Genomic DNA, 15626 nt, shown 5'->3' on the forward strand with positions numbered 1-15626 from the left:
AGTTGAGTTAAACTGGTTAGTAGTATTTTTCGAGTTCATCCATCAACAACTTCAAGAACATTAATGCAATTATAAATGCATGGGATGATGGTAACAAATGCCAGCACTGATTTCCCATGTCTGCTATGCCCAGTGGTAGGAGTGTGCAAATATTCAAATTATTTGAACTATATAATAAGCATTAACTTCATTTGCTTCTCAAAAGAAACGTTTTGTCACAGACATTCCACGTGAATAAAAGATAAGAAGCAAATGCATTTTGTGTTAAAGCACCATACATTCACGAGTTCCCAAATACTATGCTAAATTACACGATGCTGTTTGTTGACTCTAATGTGTTAATTACAGTCAAAATCTAAAATGCTGCTTGAAACTTTACAATTCACTTAGAGATTCCAGGATCTTTACTCATGCTGTGAAATATTTAAAGCTTCACTTGTGCTTAGCAAGCATAGAACATAGCAAGGTAAACTATGATTGATTGAATTTTAAGGCTACCAAGGCACACCTCAAAGGGCCCCTCACCATGTTTGGGAATCGAAAAGTATAGCAGATTACTTGCTGAGGATCATGTTTAGAGTTCTGCTGATATTATCATTATTGTTTTACAAATGGTAACACCCTCACTATAATGGTTTCTTGTAGCTATGAATAAAGCGTAAATAAAATTAATAAAGCATTAAGCATTTGCACATTACAAAAATGGTCGAAATATCAAATGGAAGGCCACATACCCTTCCTTTTTAAGGGCTTTGTGTCGAACCGAAAAATACTGCACGCAACAGGCACTGCTTGGAACGTTACTAGCCATGGTAGTCAAACTCAACTATATCGAACTCTGTGTAAATCGAGTCATCCTTTATATTGAACTATTTTCAAACACGACAATGCTTTAGCATGAATGCATAGGTAAATCTAAGGCTACGTCAAACAAAATAGCCATCAGACAGCGCATAATGCCCCAAGAAGTTGGCTTTCCCTCACAAAAGGTTGGCTTTCACTCATGGAAAGGGACTTTCCCGGTCATAACTACTGCTTGCCATCACATGTTTTCTCCCATGATTCTTCATTGTCACGTTGTTCACTTCCTTGCGATTCTTCGCTCCCTTAGCGCGATGGTAGCTGTGAAATGAAAAACCTGCTGTTATACTCAAAGTTGGCGATAATCAACACAGTCGAATGCCGAGAAATGAAGTCTAACCTTCCCGTTGCATACAACATCAGCTTGTTCTTCAGTCGCACTGTGCTCAGCACGACTGAAGAACAAGGCGGACAAGAGGCTTCCGGTGCCAGACGAGTATGCACAGCTACGCAGCATGATGTTGATGCACTGTTTTAATCAATACCATATTTTCTCATATTATTCGCCCCTGCATATAATCTGCACCCCAACTACAAACCGCAGTAAAATAAAAACTTAAAAAAAATCCTTGCATATTGCCATGAAGCCACTTTCCTTGCAATAGCGTGAAGCAGTGCTGTGAGGCAATCTTGCGCACCAAAATTCGCACAGAAAATATGGTAAATTCTTAAAAAGTTTTATATCGAACTAATTCTCGTATTTTTGAGAGTTCAGTGCAGGTTTGACTGTACATGACTTCGGTTCATGATTCAATGCGGAGTGCACTATGTCACCACTGAAAGCACCGCAAAGCAAAACAGTGGCTCTCCTTTTAGTAAGGTGCTAGAAAGACAATTTTTTCTATCTCCTCCTATAATAAACTAATTATAAAAATTATTCTGGTTTAACGCTCCTTAGACATCTTCAAGTGTGTCAACAAAACATGGAATAAGTTGGTGAGGGGCCCTTTAAAGTAAGTTAGAAGGAAATTATTAAGAAGGGAGCAGAGGGGTTTGTGGCCATCCACTTCAGGAACCAGCACAAGTATTTCCTATTTGAAAAATATTTTTAAACAATTGAGAAGTATGCGAAGGTATTGTTATACCCAACTCAATACCACAACTATAGAATAATTGCATTTGTTTCGTTTTTGAAGACCATAGTTCACACAGTCCTACCAACAGGCATTCTGTCCTACCGCACATGACAATACTTGGTACTCCACACTTCTTGTACACAACTCTTGAGAGGTGGGAAGCAATGCCATCGCATTTTAAGGGCACTAATGATACTGCTACTGCTACATAAATCAACATCTAAGCACACCCACGTAAGGTAACACGGGTAACCAGTTCCAATTCCACATATGCAGATCATTCCTACCACAACCAAGGTATACGCGCATTTAGCTCAGGTAACGGTGAGGCTTTCACGCAATTTTCCGTTTACAGTCCTCAGGGACAGGTTACGCTAGAGTGCTGCTTTTCAGTCTGTCTTAAATGCACCGGCACAGCAGAGCCATTTCGGCCAGACGCACTATGTGAAGAAGATGATCTCTGGAATCTGGCCATCTTCAACAGAGGTGCCATTATTGTTTCCAGCGGCATAGGTGAACTGGAACGTAACCTTGCTCCCACGTGGGCAGTCGAGCGTTACCTTGCGCAAGCCCTTTGTTCCGTAGTGAGAGTCTGGTCCCTGTGGGGAGACAAAAGTTGCCCTGTAATTAGCCTAATTACCTTGAACATTATGAAAACATAACACTGCTCTTCATAAATGCAAGGGCTGCAAGAAAAGAAAATCGTTGACATAATCGTGCTTTCGCAAAGCTCATTAGGCAGATATTGTGCTCATATACAATACCGATTGTTAGCCTAGCACTCCTAGCGCTCAGCTATAGTGTCATGCCAGGATGCATCCATCCGAACATTAAATAATAGTCAAAGGCAGAGGTCTGGTACAAATATGTGCAGTTGGGAAGAAATAAAAAAAAAACCGAATGAACTCTAGCAACCAAGAACATTAATGGGCTACCCAAACTTCTGGTGCTTGTTCTCTTTCCTTGGTGATGAGACCACAGATGCAAAGGCGTAAAGTTTCAGTAAGGCCATCATCGTGACCTTGCAGTCTTGTACCACTGTCACACAAGCAAATTTAGTGCTATTTCGATCGACTGCACCTCGCTGCTGGCGTCATTTGGAGGATGCCATACAGAAACATTTAGTGACACTCACTGAAGAATGCACTCGCAAGTGCGTTTGGCAAATTCATTCAGCTGCATCGAGGTGCACAGCCTCAAGAGCAGCCGCACAAAAAGAAATAGAATAATACTGAAAGAAGTATTTTTAGACCATCATCTTCGTTATTACGAATAGTGTTACGTAATAAAACATACTATACCAAAATAAAAACTAGTTTACTATTCTAAATCACCAGGGGCATCCCACTGGGCCATACCATGCAGTGGCTACATTGTCTATGCCTGAGCAGCCGCTGTCATTTGTACCACGACTCATAGTGATGGATGACGTCAATGCGACTGCAATGATTTACTCCATTCACACTTAAGATTAAATGCTGTTTATAACTATAGCACACTATTATTCAGCAAACCTTGCCTAAAATACGAATGTGCTGTGCCTACTGATTCACCCATCGCCCTTACCATCAATTCCAAAGAACACTTCTTTTTTTCTCATGTAGCAGTGCGTACTTTTATTTCCACCATCTTTGATTTGCATCACATTGGTGTATTATCAGCTTGCAATTTTACAACAGGGCAAACATCACCTTTAGTGGACAAATTCATAGCAGTGTGACACGGTTATCTCAAGCAGTTGTACACACCTCTCATACCTGTAGTTTTGACGTCACATTGCATTGTGCGAGCACTGCACATACCCATGAGTGTTCCAGAAGTGTGGGACGTTTCCGGCCATCTGGCAATATTCTAGGAATATGCATCTACATTCCCACTCCAGAGAAACTGTTCTGTCAAGGCCGACAAGGCATTTGAACATCTTACAGGGTTTTGCAACAGCTGCTCATCTGTACAGGAACCACATTCACTAGGGTGAATGCGGTTCCTGTAGAGTAGGATTCTGGAAAATAAATCTTTGCTCCCACTATGCACAATGTCTGGATCTCTGAGTGAGGAAATCTTGTTGCTTTTAGATGGGCTAGCACTCACTCAGGCTTTCACGGATAAAGCAGTGGGCAATATCTGCACCAACACCATGCAAGACAAACCCTCCCTTCCACGTAGGGGATGCAAGTGAACAACTGCTAATAGAGATGGTGATCCACAGTTCATCGTTTGCCTCAGTGATCATGGCAGCAAAGAAATGCAAAAAATATGGCTATATCTGTTTATCAAGAGGTTGGAAATGACTGCTTTTCCACTTCATTTTGCTTCCTTTGCTTGTTTTTTTATCCCATACTGATGGTTGGGAGCGGTATCCTCTTACTCAGGTCTTGACTTTTTCTAACCAAGCCTTTTCAGCATGCTGAACAGTACAAATTGAAGGAATATCCAGTGCACATGGATTTTGTGATAAAAAAAAAAAGGTGCAAGTCTAAAGCCTAGCATTTAGAGATTATGTTGACAATTAGATGAAATATCTAAAGTAACTTCTTTAAAAATAACACCTAATTAAGGAAAAAGAAAGCCAGAACTATGATCTGATTAGGAGGCACAACAGAGCAGTGTACCACAGACTAACTTTTACAACATGAGGTTTCTTAAGGTGCACACAATGCATTGTATATGAACTACATTGCATTCCACCCACATCAAAACTTGGCCAACATGGCCAGGACTGAACCCATGACCTCCTGCTGGGCACTGTAACGCCATACATATTCACTGAGTACCATGGTGGGTGTGCTTACAGCAAGGAATAGCTATGCCTAACATGCACCACACTTTTGAAAGTGCTATGTCAGTTGTGCCAAGCACATCCCCTAGTGCAAGACAGCAACAAAAAGAAACAAAGAAGTGCGAGTATTTACTCACCTTGAGCGTGGCACAAGCTGTGTAGTTGACGTTTGGAGCCACTTCCACTGGGCTCTTGAAGAGCACACGAAATCTGGCTGGTGATCCGTCACTGTTAAAACTTGTGTCGTGCGAGCCAAGCACTTGGCCGGAGCCTGTCTGAACGAGTTGAATGTTGACATCATAGTCCGAAGGGCCATGAATAGACCCGTATAAACCATAGCCCAGCACAAAGATCTTCCTGTCCACAGCAAACCTGAGAGAAAGGAAGGCAAACATGATGGCTCAAAGGTCAGTGTACTTTGCGACATAGGCGTGCGCAGGGTTGCCCATCAGGGGTGGGCAAATGTTCATCGCAGTGCCCCCCCCCCACCATACTAAGTCAATGTATGGGGCAGATTTTGCGCCCCCCCCCCCTCTTAGGTGACTAGGAAGGTCAATGTACGGGGCAGATTTCGTGCCCCCCATCTTAGGTGACTAGGGGGGGGGGGGCGGCCGCCCCCCCTGTGTGCACACCTATGCTTTGCAAGCAATTTGAAAAGCCAAAAAAGTTCTCCGCGCAAAGAAATATATCCGATTTCTGATTGTCAGGACTTTACATTATTCTGGACCAACAGGACTGAATTTGGCTGAATTTTCTGTGCTAGTTGACTGATCACAGCACTTTTATCCTCAATTGATCAGCGCACCATGTGCTGCCTGTACCACATTCGTCTGTTTAACATTTTGCAGAACCCAGTTTATAAATAACTGGACATGCAGGCATGGCACAAACTCTTGAAAGTACACATAGCGCAGCACTAGTTGATCAGTGACATACAGACAAAAATGCCCGATACTTCATTACAACAGTCGGTATAGCTTGCATAAGGAAGCCACTTGCGAGTTCAATGTCTCAATGGTTGTTACGATCTGGCAAAGGCTCCTAACATGCGAGCCTTTTTTTTTTATGACCATCTCTTCGAATGCAGCTTATGATGAAAATGTCACATTGATGAGTGCCAGGTTGAGATTAGAGTGCAGTACTACCATAATATACATAATACTTGTTGAGGTTTTATGTCTCAAAACCAGAATATGACTATGAGGGAAGTCGGAGTGGAGGAGCTTCGACCGCCTGCGGTTCTTAACATGCGCCTAAATCTAAGTATACGGGCCTCTAGCATTTCGTCTCCGTCGAAACGTGGCATAGCCGGGATTCGATCCCACGACCTTCGGGTCAGCAGTCGAGTACCATAACCACCAGTCCACCGCGGCTGGTGCAGTACTGCCATGACATAGATGTTATTGCGATAACAAAAATAAACTATCCTCCAAAATCCAACATGCACACTCATTAAAAAACAAACAAGAATTGAAAAAATGCTGACAACCTAATATTTACACACTTAGCTGAAAAAAAAAAGTGAAGCTCACCGGATGCGATCGGATGTTCCAGAGTAGCCCCAACGGCTCTCAGTCTGCTGAAACCGTGCCACCACCTGTTCTTTGCCCAAAATACAGCAGCGAGGGCTGTCTGGAAATGAGACCGGTGGCTTTGGGTTCACCGTAAGGTGTAGGAACAGTGAGACTAGCTCCTTGTCTGTCAGTAAGCCACTCTGCGCTGGTCCCAGAGCAAACTCCTCGATGCTCATGAGCGGAAAGCGCACCAGGAACAATGCTCGTCCAAGAGCAGCGCGCTTGTTGTCAGCAGTGACGGGACGTCCCATGCGCACGCACTCCGCCTCCGCCCAGCGCAGAGCAGCGGCAAACAGTTTCACCTCCCGTATACGGAGCGTGTCTCGCTCAAGCACAGCACACAGGGTGTCCCGGTCAATGTCCACAAAGCCTTCTGCTGCGAGGGCCTCCGCTGTGCTCTTGTCGATAGTGTCGAGACAGAGCGCAGCCAGCTGAGGCTCGTCAAATAGCCGTGCCTGTGCTAGAAGCAGAAAGGCGTTGTCACTGCTCAGCTGTCGCTGAAGGAAGTCGACACAGGCCTTCTCGAGAGCCGGCACTGCGTACTTCTTAGCCGTGTAGAGGGTGGTCATCACGGTCTCGGCACCAATCTGTACTTTGTCAGAGTACAGGAACTTGAGCAATGCCAAGAAAGCAGCGGGCTCCACGTCGGGAAGCTCTACCTCTTCCGCATTTGTCGCCAAAGCCCCGTTAAACATTGCGTCAAAAACAGCGCTTCCCACGGACAGTACAAACTTGTGGGCGGGTAACCGTTGCTGCTGTGCACCTCGGCCAACCAGGAAGCGGACATCACTGAGAATTTCCTTGTTGAAGAGGAAGGACAGCCGCTCCTGCACGGTGCTTCTTGAAGCTTGCCAGTTGAACGGCACCTGTGTAGGCGAAGAAAAAATGAGATTGACAGTTATTGTAAGTGTGATCTTCTTCAACTTCCTATTGCAAAATGCAATGTTCATAAAATAACATGTTGGGTACACTCATACCCAGCATGACAAACAATGTCAATCCCAACTAAACAATATGATTGCTAGCTTTATGATTTGCAATTGCAGTACTCGACTTTCACAACATTGAACCATCGATGGTAATGCCTGAGAAGTAGATGGAATAACTCAGTTGCTATATGAATTCCACATTCATGTATGTAATGCACCTCTATCAATGAAAAAGTGTTTCAAAGTTATGGTGTAGCTATGGGATACCTGGCACAAACTTGGCACTCACTTGACTACTATTTGATGCAATGGATGCTAGTGGATCATCTGTGCGTGCTCGCACACCATTGGTTGTGAGACACTGTGATGCATCACTGCCTCGACGGTTCATTGGTGGTGAGGCATTCGCAGGGCTCTGAAATGATTTTCCCTGTGAAGGGAGAAAACCGTGAAACAAAGCACCCCATTATTAGTTCTTGTAATCAGCACTGGAATACATGAATGTATCCAACACAATTCAAGTTAAGTGAAATGATCATTTGCACGATGAGTATTAAAATAAAGAAAGCACCTATAGTTGGTTGCAAAGAATAAATACAAGCTCCTCCCCCAGAGCTGCAACAAGCCTGCCATTCATGTTCGCAAGAGAATCATTCTAGGTGGTTTCTGCTCTAACTGTAAGTACTTTTTGCTATTTATGTAAACACTAGCATATTAAGACCTCGAAGTTCTTTCCCTACTTAAAATATTACATTTGGCTGAGCACTGATGTCGGAATCTTTGCTGAAATCTGACAGAAAGTTTAAGTTTTCGACCAAAAACCAGAGACACGAACGTGTGTTTGCATAGGAAAATCGCGTACCTGTAGTAAGCGATTGGTGCTTGAGGTCAGGGAAATGAGAAAAATGTGATGGGATAGCCTACCTATGCAAATTCTCTCTGGTTGGTACAGCGAGGGCAGTGGACGGAGCTTGCATTTATTCTTAGGTTGTGACCAACTATAGACAAGTACACGTCTGCAAAGTTCTAGAGCTTCCACGGTGCAAATGGGGTTGTTTTTTACTCACAGTTTTCAAGCATTAAAATATTGTTACGTGAATGACGACTCGGTAGACTAGACCGTAGACTATTTACACGATATATTTTCAGTAGCAGTTGCAGCGCTGACCGGTTCAGCTCAGAGCCCGAGCGGAGAGAGATCTTCCTTCTCCTCGTCCGGCGCACACGCGCAATGGTTCAAGGGGCTGGCAATATGCATGTAGCATAATCCCCGGCGGCAGGAGCGCCGTCTCGGCGCATCAGACGTCAACGTCACTGGGAGAGTGGTAGGGTTTCAAGCGTGCGACATGTACGATATCGCTGGCCTGTATAGACGATGAAGGCGACGAGGCGACAGGAGCGATTTCATAGGTTACAGGGGTAACCGCGCGAAGGACTCTGTATGGACCTGTGTATCGAGACATTAGTTTTTCCGACATCCCAACGTGACGGGTGGGAGACCACAGCAGGACCAAAGAACCGGGCGAGAAGTGCACGTCTCGGTGCCTGCGATCGTACAACCGCCGTTGGTTTTCTTGAGAAGTCAAGAGGCGAGTGCGGGCGGTTTCACGTGCATGAGCAGCCCTGGTGATAGCGTCAAGGGCATATTCGCTGGTCGGTACGGCGGGAAACGGGATGATGGTGTCTAGGGGCAACGTTGGTTGTCGGCCGAACAACAGAAAGAATGGAGAGTAACCGGCAGTGTCGTGGCGCGAAGAATTGTACGCAAATGTCACGTACGGCAAAGCAAGGTCCCAGTCAGAGTGGTCGGAGGAAACATACTTCGCAAGCATGTCTGTAAGTGTTCGATTGAGGCGCTCGGTTAGGCCATTTGTCCGCGGATGGTAGGACGTAGTGAGCTTGTGCCTCGTTTCACATGACTGCAGAATGTCGGCTATGACCTTCGACAGAAATGTGCGGCCATGGTCCGTAAGCAGCTGGCGTGGAGCTCCATGTTGCAAAATCACGTCGTGTAGGAGGAAGTCGGCGACATCGGTGGCGCAGCTTGTTGGAAGAGCTCTTGTGATGGCGTAGCGCGTAGCGTAGGCTGTGGCCACAGCTATCCACCTGTTGCCGGAGGAAGACAGGGGAAACGGGCCAAGTAGGTCTAAGCCAACGCGAAAGAACGGTTCTGACGAAATGTCAAAGGGTTGAAGGCACCCGGCGGGAAGCGTCGATGGTGTTTTGCGGCGCTGACATTTCTCACACGCCGCAACGTATCTTCTGACGGAGCGTGCAAGCCCTGGCCAAAAGAAGCGTCGGCGGATCCGGTCGTAAGTGCGCGATACACCAAGGTGACCGGCCGTTGGAAGGTCATGAAGTTCGTGAAGGACAGCCGAGCGGAGGTGTTTCGGAATAACAAGCAGCAGGGCTGGTCCATCCGGGTGAAAATTGTGGCGGTAGAGTGCACCATCTTGGAGGACGAACGAGCGATGGGACCGGTCGGTAGACGATGATTCTAGGCGTTCGATGATAGTACGCAAGGACGCATCTCTGCGTTGTTCGTCGCCGATGTTTGTCAGTAAGGAAACGGAAAAGACGCAAGCGTCGGTGTCAGGGACGCTGCTCGATTCATCGACCGGGTAGCGGGACAGGCAGTCTGCGTCCTGGTGTAGGCGGCCCGACTTGTACGTCACTGTGTAGGTATATTCTTGGAGTCGCAGAGCCCAGCGACCAAGCCGGCCCGTAGGATCCTTTAGTGAGGAAAGCCGACAGAGCGCATGATGGTCCGTTATTACAGAGAAATGCATGCCATATAAATATGGGCGGAACTTCAAGACTGCCCAGACAAGAGCAAGGCATTCACGCTCTGTAATGGAATAGTTGCGCTCGGCAGCTGTAAGGAGGCGGCTGGCGTAGGCGATAACGCGGTTGTGTCCCTGTTGTCGTTGGGCTAGGACGGCTCCAATCCCGTGACCACTAGCATCGGTTCGGACCTCAGTCGGAGCGGATGGGTCAAAGTGGGCCAATATAGGCGGCGTTGTCAAAAGTGTGACGAGGCGAGAAAAAGCGGCGGTTTGAGCGGGACCCCACGTAAAAGGCACGTCTTTCTTCAGAAGTTCAGTGAGTGGTCGAGCGATTGTTGCAAAATCTTCCACGAACCTTCTGAAGTAGGAACAGAGTCCCACAAAACTCCGGACGTCCTTCGCTGATTGGGGTACAGGAAAACTCGTGAGTGCACGAATTTTCTCTGGGTCCGGCTGCACACCTGAAGCATTGACGAGGTGGCCCAAGACGGTAATCTGCCGGCGGCCGAAGTGGCACTTCGAGGAGTTCAAGTGGAGGCCAGCTCTGCGGAAGACGTCAAGAATAGCTGCCAAACGCCGAAGGTGGGTCTCAAATGTAGGCGAATATACAAGGACATCGTCGAGGTAACAAAGGCAGGTTGTCCATTTGAATCCTTGTAGCAGAGAGTCCATCATACGCTCGAACGTGGCTGGGGCGTTGCACAGACCGAACGGCATAACCTTGAAATGGTATAGGCCATCCGGAGTTACAAACGCAGTCTTTTCTTGGTCTTTCTCATCCATAGCAATCTGCCAGTAGCCAGAGCGTAGGTCTATTGAAGAAAAGTAGCACGTGCCATGTAGGCAGTCAAGAGCGTCGTCAATTCGAGGTAAAGGGTAAACATCCTTTTTCGTAATTCGATTCAGATGGCGGTAATCAACGCAGAAGCGCCACGTGTCGTCTTTCTGTTTAACGAGCACGACGGGTGACGCCCAAGGGCTCGATGAGGGTTCAATAATGCCTCTGGCTAGCATCTTGTTCACTTCTTGTTGAATGACCGTGCGCTCGGCGGCAGACACCCGATATGGTCGGCGGTGAATGGGAAGAGAATCACCGGTGTTGACGCGGTGCTTTGCAAGAGAAGTCTGGCCTGGTGGTCGATTATCGACGTCGAAGATGTCGCGGTAAGAAGCCAAAAGGCGGGTTAGAGCGGCTGACTGCTCAGGTTCGAGGTCCGGGGCGATCATGTGACGCAATGCCATGTCGAGGTCTGTGGTATCCGGCGGCCGACAAGGAACATCTGAGCACACGTCGGCAGCGAAAATGGTGCCGTGGTCATCTGATAAGGATCGGAGCGTGGCAACTGAGATGCCTTGGGGTAGCACTTGCTTCGTGAAGCCGAAATTTACAACAGGGAGATGTATCCGGTTAGCGGCTAAGGTGACAACGCAGTGTGGTACAGCGATGTCGCGCGCCAGAAGGACATCAGCAATAGGCGTGACGACGTAGTCCCCGTCAAGCACCGGTGAAGACGTTGCCAATTCGACGAATGTTAGGGCTTTAGGCGGCATGCGGATAAATTCTGTGGTACAGAGGCTGTTGTGGAGTTTGGGGCTAGTAGTTGGCAGAAGAGGAAGTTCCAAGCAAAGAGTACCGGCAGAACAGTCGATCAGGGCAGAATGTGTCGAGAGGAAGTCCATCCCTAAGATGACGTCGTGAGGGCAACTGCTGAGCACGGTAAAGAGGACGGGAACGTGGCGGCCGGCAATGCTTATTCGAGCGGTACAGATGCCCGTGACGGCAACAGTCCCGCCATCCGCGACGCGTACGGCTTTAGTTGTAGCAGGCGTCAGTACTTTCTTAAGTCGACGGCAGAGATGCGCGCTGATGATGGACACCTGAGCTCCAGTATCAATTAACGCCGTCATAGAAATACCGTCCACTTGAAGATCAATTAAGTTCGTGTTCGTAGTGAGCGTCAACGGAGGATTTGGTTCAGAGGACAATGATGCAGCACTACCTCCAGGAGCTGCACGACCTAGTTTTCCGTCCGGGACGAGACGTAGTTGGGCGGCGAGGTATAGCGGCGTGGTTGAGGCGACGGGGAACGACGGCGTTGGGGCGACGGGGACCGAGCAGTAGGGCGGCCGTTGGGTGCGTCAGAGGCAGCGTACGTACGGCTGGGAGAATACTGGTGAGGTGAGCGTATGGGCGAGAAGGCGACGAGAATTGGCCCCAATAAGGCGGCGTCCAGGTGGTGCGGCAGTGACGGGAGACATGACCCACCTGGTGGCAGCGGAAGCAGATGGGTTTGTCGTCGGGAGTTCTCCATTCCGATGGGTTCCGGGATCTCGGAGGAACATAGGAGTCACTGCGGGGTGCACTCGTGGGCGTCGGTCGGTATTCGGGTCGAGAGACGGAGCAGGCGACAGGGAAACCGAGATTGGCAATTTCTTGCCGCACGACGGCCTGAATAACAGAGACCGTGGGGGGTGCTTGGACAGCGGCGTGGTCGAAGGGAGGTGTGTGGAGGGGCGCTGGACTTGCCGCTTCAAGCTCCCGTCGAACGATGCGCGTCACATTCTCCTCAAAGGGTGGGGTGGCGCCGAGATCGGAGCACGTTGATGTGACAGCCGTGTTCGGTAGCCGAGCGAATTGAGGCACTACGCGGCGGCTTTTGGCCCTTTCGAAGCGGCGGCATTCCTTAATGATGAGGTCGCTGCGAAGCTTCGTGGTGAGGACGGGGAACGCTCCACCTCCACCAAATATGTTACGTGAATGACGACTCGGTAGACTAGACCGTAGACTATTTACACGATATATTTTCAGTAGCAGTTGCAGCGCTGACCGGTTCAGCTCAGTGCCCGAGCGGAGAGAGATCTTCCTTCTCCTCGTCCGGCGCACACGCGCAATGGTTCAAGGGGCTGGCAATATGCATGTAGCAATATTTATGGTGGTTACCCATGAATTTGTGAAACCAACACTGACAATTGTAATTTTAACCTGCCTACCTGTCACCCCACTGATTCACCAGAAAGCTGAACATAAGCTAGTTCCTTCAAGGGCCTGTTTTCACCCCTGAAGGGACGTGCCATATAGCTGTACCTAAAGCTAGTTTCTTCATGGTGTTGGTGTTCCTGCAACTGAAGGAAAGCACCAGAAAGCTGTACCTAAGCTAGTCCCTACGTGGTGCCCCAGCAACTGAAGGAAAGTACCAGAAAGATGAACCTAAAGCTAGTTCCTTCAGGGATGTCTTTGCCCCTAAAGGCACGTGCCAGAAAGCTGAACCCAAAGCTAGTTCCTTCAGGGTGTCCCTGGCCCCCCCTGAAGAAATCTCCTCCACCCCCATCCCCCTCCCAGCTCTCCTTGCACCCTCAGGGGAATAATCCTGGCGCCACACCTGCTATGAAGTGACAATACATGCACAGATGTTATGCCAAGGTTTCATATGTTTGATCATATACCGGTAACTGGAACACATTGTTGGGCTGGTTTAGACACCAGAATGGAGGAGAGGACATTGACAGGCGAACACTGCCGGAGCTTTCACCTAGCGCTTTCATATATATAACCACGAATATATCAATATTAGCAGCGGCAGCGAACGACCGACAGACTGGTACCAAAATTTGATGCGTGACTTGACAAAGCAAGTCTGGCCCTAAAAAACAAGATCGAAACTGCCGTACCTGGACCGCCTGGGTAGCCGGTGCATCACTTTCGTTGGACGACAAGTTGCTGGGAGTGTCCTCTTCAGTACCAGCCATAATGCGGGTCCTGTACGTGAGCTCAACAACGGCTTTTCTTCCCCCCCCTACGCGGATAAAGTACAAAAATGATGTCGCAGGCATACAATTACCCACTGTTCGGCATTCTATACTTGAGATTGCTCTCGAGAAATCAAATGCACGTACGCCAACTGCTAACGCAATAAATTTTTCTGTGCTTTAGCAGTATCTCAAGGAGTAGCGGCTCGCATTTACAAGAATGTGATGCACATGAAAAAGCACTAACTACTTGCGGGGATCAGCACACATTTCACCGCAATCAGAGTGTCACATATGCGTAGCACGGGGCTGAGGATACTCACACAATCTACAGTTTTCCCAGCTTGAACGACAGGGGTGACAAACGATGCCAGGCAGTCACAGCATTTGCACGATGCGCGGCTAAACTGGTTCTCCGCGAGACTTCATTTTCCACCTAAAGGGAGGCGGACGTCGGGCGAAGTGACTGCAAACAGTAGCTTACACAGTAAGAAACTAATTTCTGCGCGTAAAACCAATACGGCAATATAACTGCGGATTCGGAACGGAATCAGCTGTCCCTGGCTGTGCGCTGCTGCTTCAACATGTAGATCGGTAGCACAAGATGCAGTGGATGCCGCGGATGCGAGTGATGCGACTGAAAGGATGATGTTAGCTCATAAGTGGAAGCAGGTTTTGAATAAAACATAAATATGCACCGCACAGTTTTATAAAAGCTAACTCCGATGATTACATACGGAGACGACGCACAAAACGCGTTAATTGCCTTTAAGATCGGAATTATTCGTGCCAATCACGAAGGCCACACATTGCTGCCGTGATTGCTCCGCGTGCCGTTAGGTGAAAAGCACGACTGGGTGAAAGTCTGAAGCACTGAAGAAAGTTGTTCTAGTTTCTCCAGTTGCACTAACGCGATACATCCATAGCTACTAAAGTTTGCACGTGTCTGATTTTTTTTTTTTTCATTGTTATTTGAGCGCTGGTTATTTGCGCACGTTATCGACGCCTTGGCCTTATTTTTATCGCTCCGTGTAATTGTTTTAGTGCTGCTGCCGTGAGCAGAGTAACCTTTTTCGTCACCGTTTCAGCATTTGGTGCACTTTAAAGGTGATAAATTGTCATGCTAGAACGGTGAACCTGCTACGACGTCTCCACATTCCGTTTCTCTAATTCCGTATTGAAGCTTCCCTGTAGCCGACATGCTCGCGAACGTCCAGAAATTGCGCTTGTACGGGAGTACTTTGAAACGTACTTCTGGGTCTGTTCGGTTACATCACAAGGAGACCGAACCTGAGCCAGTGAAAGCGCCTCCCGAACATACAAGCACTACTGACGAAAAAAGCGACGCAAGTTCATCCGACAAGGATCCGTTTGCCCGTTTTCCCGATAACACCAACCCGCAGACCGGTGAAGTCGGTGGCCCCACCGGGCCCGAGCCAACTCGGTACGGAGACTGGGAGCGGAAAGGAAGAGTGTCGGACTTCTAGCACACTGTAAAGCGAGACAGAGGTGGAACGTATAAAACTGCAAAGTACGCTGTAAAGTTGAAACTGTTGTGTCCGTGTCCTTTCATCACCATCCTGGCTGCGCCCACTGCAGGGCAAAGGCCTCTCCCATGTTTCGCCAATCAACCCGGTCCTGTGCTTGCTGCGGCCACGTTATACCCGCAAAATCTCATCTACCCACCTAACTCTCTTTCCTCCCTCTCGCGTGCTTGCCTTTTCTTGGAATCCAGTCTGTTACACTTAATGACCAGCGGTTATCTTGCCTATGCTCTACATGCCCACGCCCATTTCTTGATTTCAACTAAGATGTCCCTAACATCCTTTTGTTCCCTGAATCATGAATGGTAGTTTACCACTATCCCTCAAGAG

The 15626-nt window shown here is 48.0% G+C and overlaps 1 protein-coding gene across 1 annotated transcript; it reads right to left on the minus strand.

Moving 5' to 3' along the window:
• Positions 1-1553: 1553 nt before the first annotated feature.
• LOC119387452 (BTB/POZ domain-containing protein 2) lies at positions 1554-14290 on the minus strand. Its single transcript, XM_037654848.2, has 6 exons — positions 14078-14290; positions 13675-13799; positions 7509-7649; positions 6249-7156; positions 4854-5088; positions 1554-2536 (listed from the first exon to the last, which is right to left on the minus strand). Exons 2-6 carry the CDS (start codon positions 13750-13752, stop codon positions 2378-2380), a joined length of 1521 nt encoding a protein of 506 aa, XP_037510776.1. The 5' UTR covers positions 13753-13799; positions 14078-14290; the 3' UTR covers positions 1554-2377.
• Positions 14291-15626: the final 1336 nt, after the last annotated feature.

Source organism: Rhipicephalus sanguineus, chromosome 3 (assembly GCF_013339695.2).
Source record: "Rhipicephalus sanguineus isolate Rsan-2018 chromosome 3, BIME_Rsan_1.4, whole genome shotgun sequence".
Lineage (NCBI taxonomy): Eukaryota > Metazoa > Arthropoda > Arachnida > Ixodida > Ixodidae > Rhipicephalus > Rhipicephalus sanguineus.

Coding starts and splice junctions, on each gene's coding strand:
- LOC119387452 (XM_037654848.2), bottom strand. CDS start 13,752: ATGGCTGGTACTGAAGAGGACACTCCCAGCAACTTGTCGTCCAACGAA. Junction 7,650..13,674: donor CGGCTACCCAGGCGGTCCAG/GTACGGCAGTTT, acceptor CTCCCTTCACAG/GGAAAATCATTTCAGAGCCC. Junction 2,537..4,853: donor CAGCTTGTGCCACGCTCAAG/GTGAGTAAATAC, acceptor GTCTCCCCACAG/GGACCAGACTCTCACTACGG.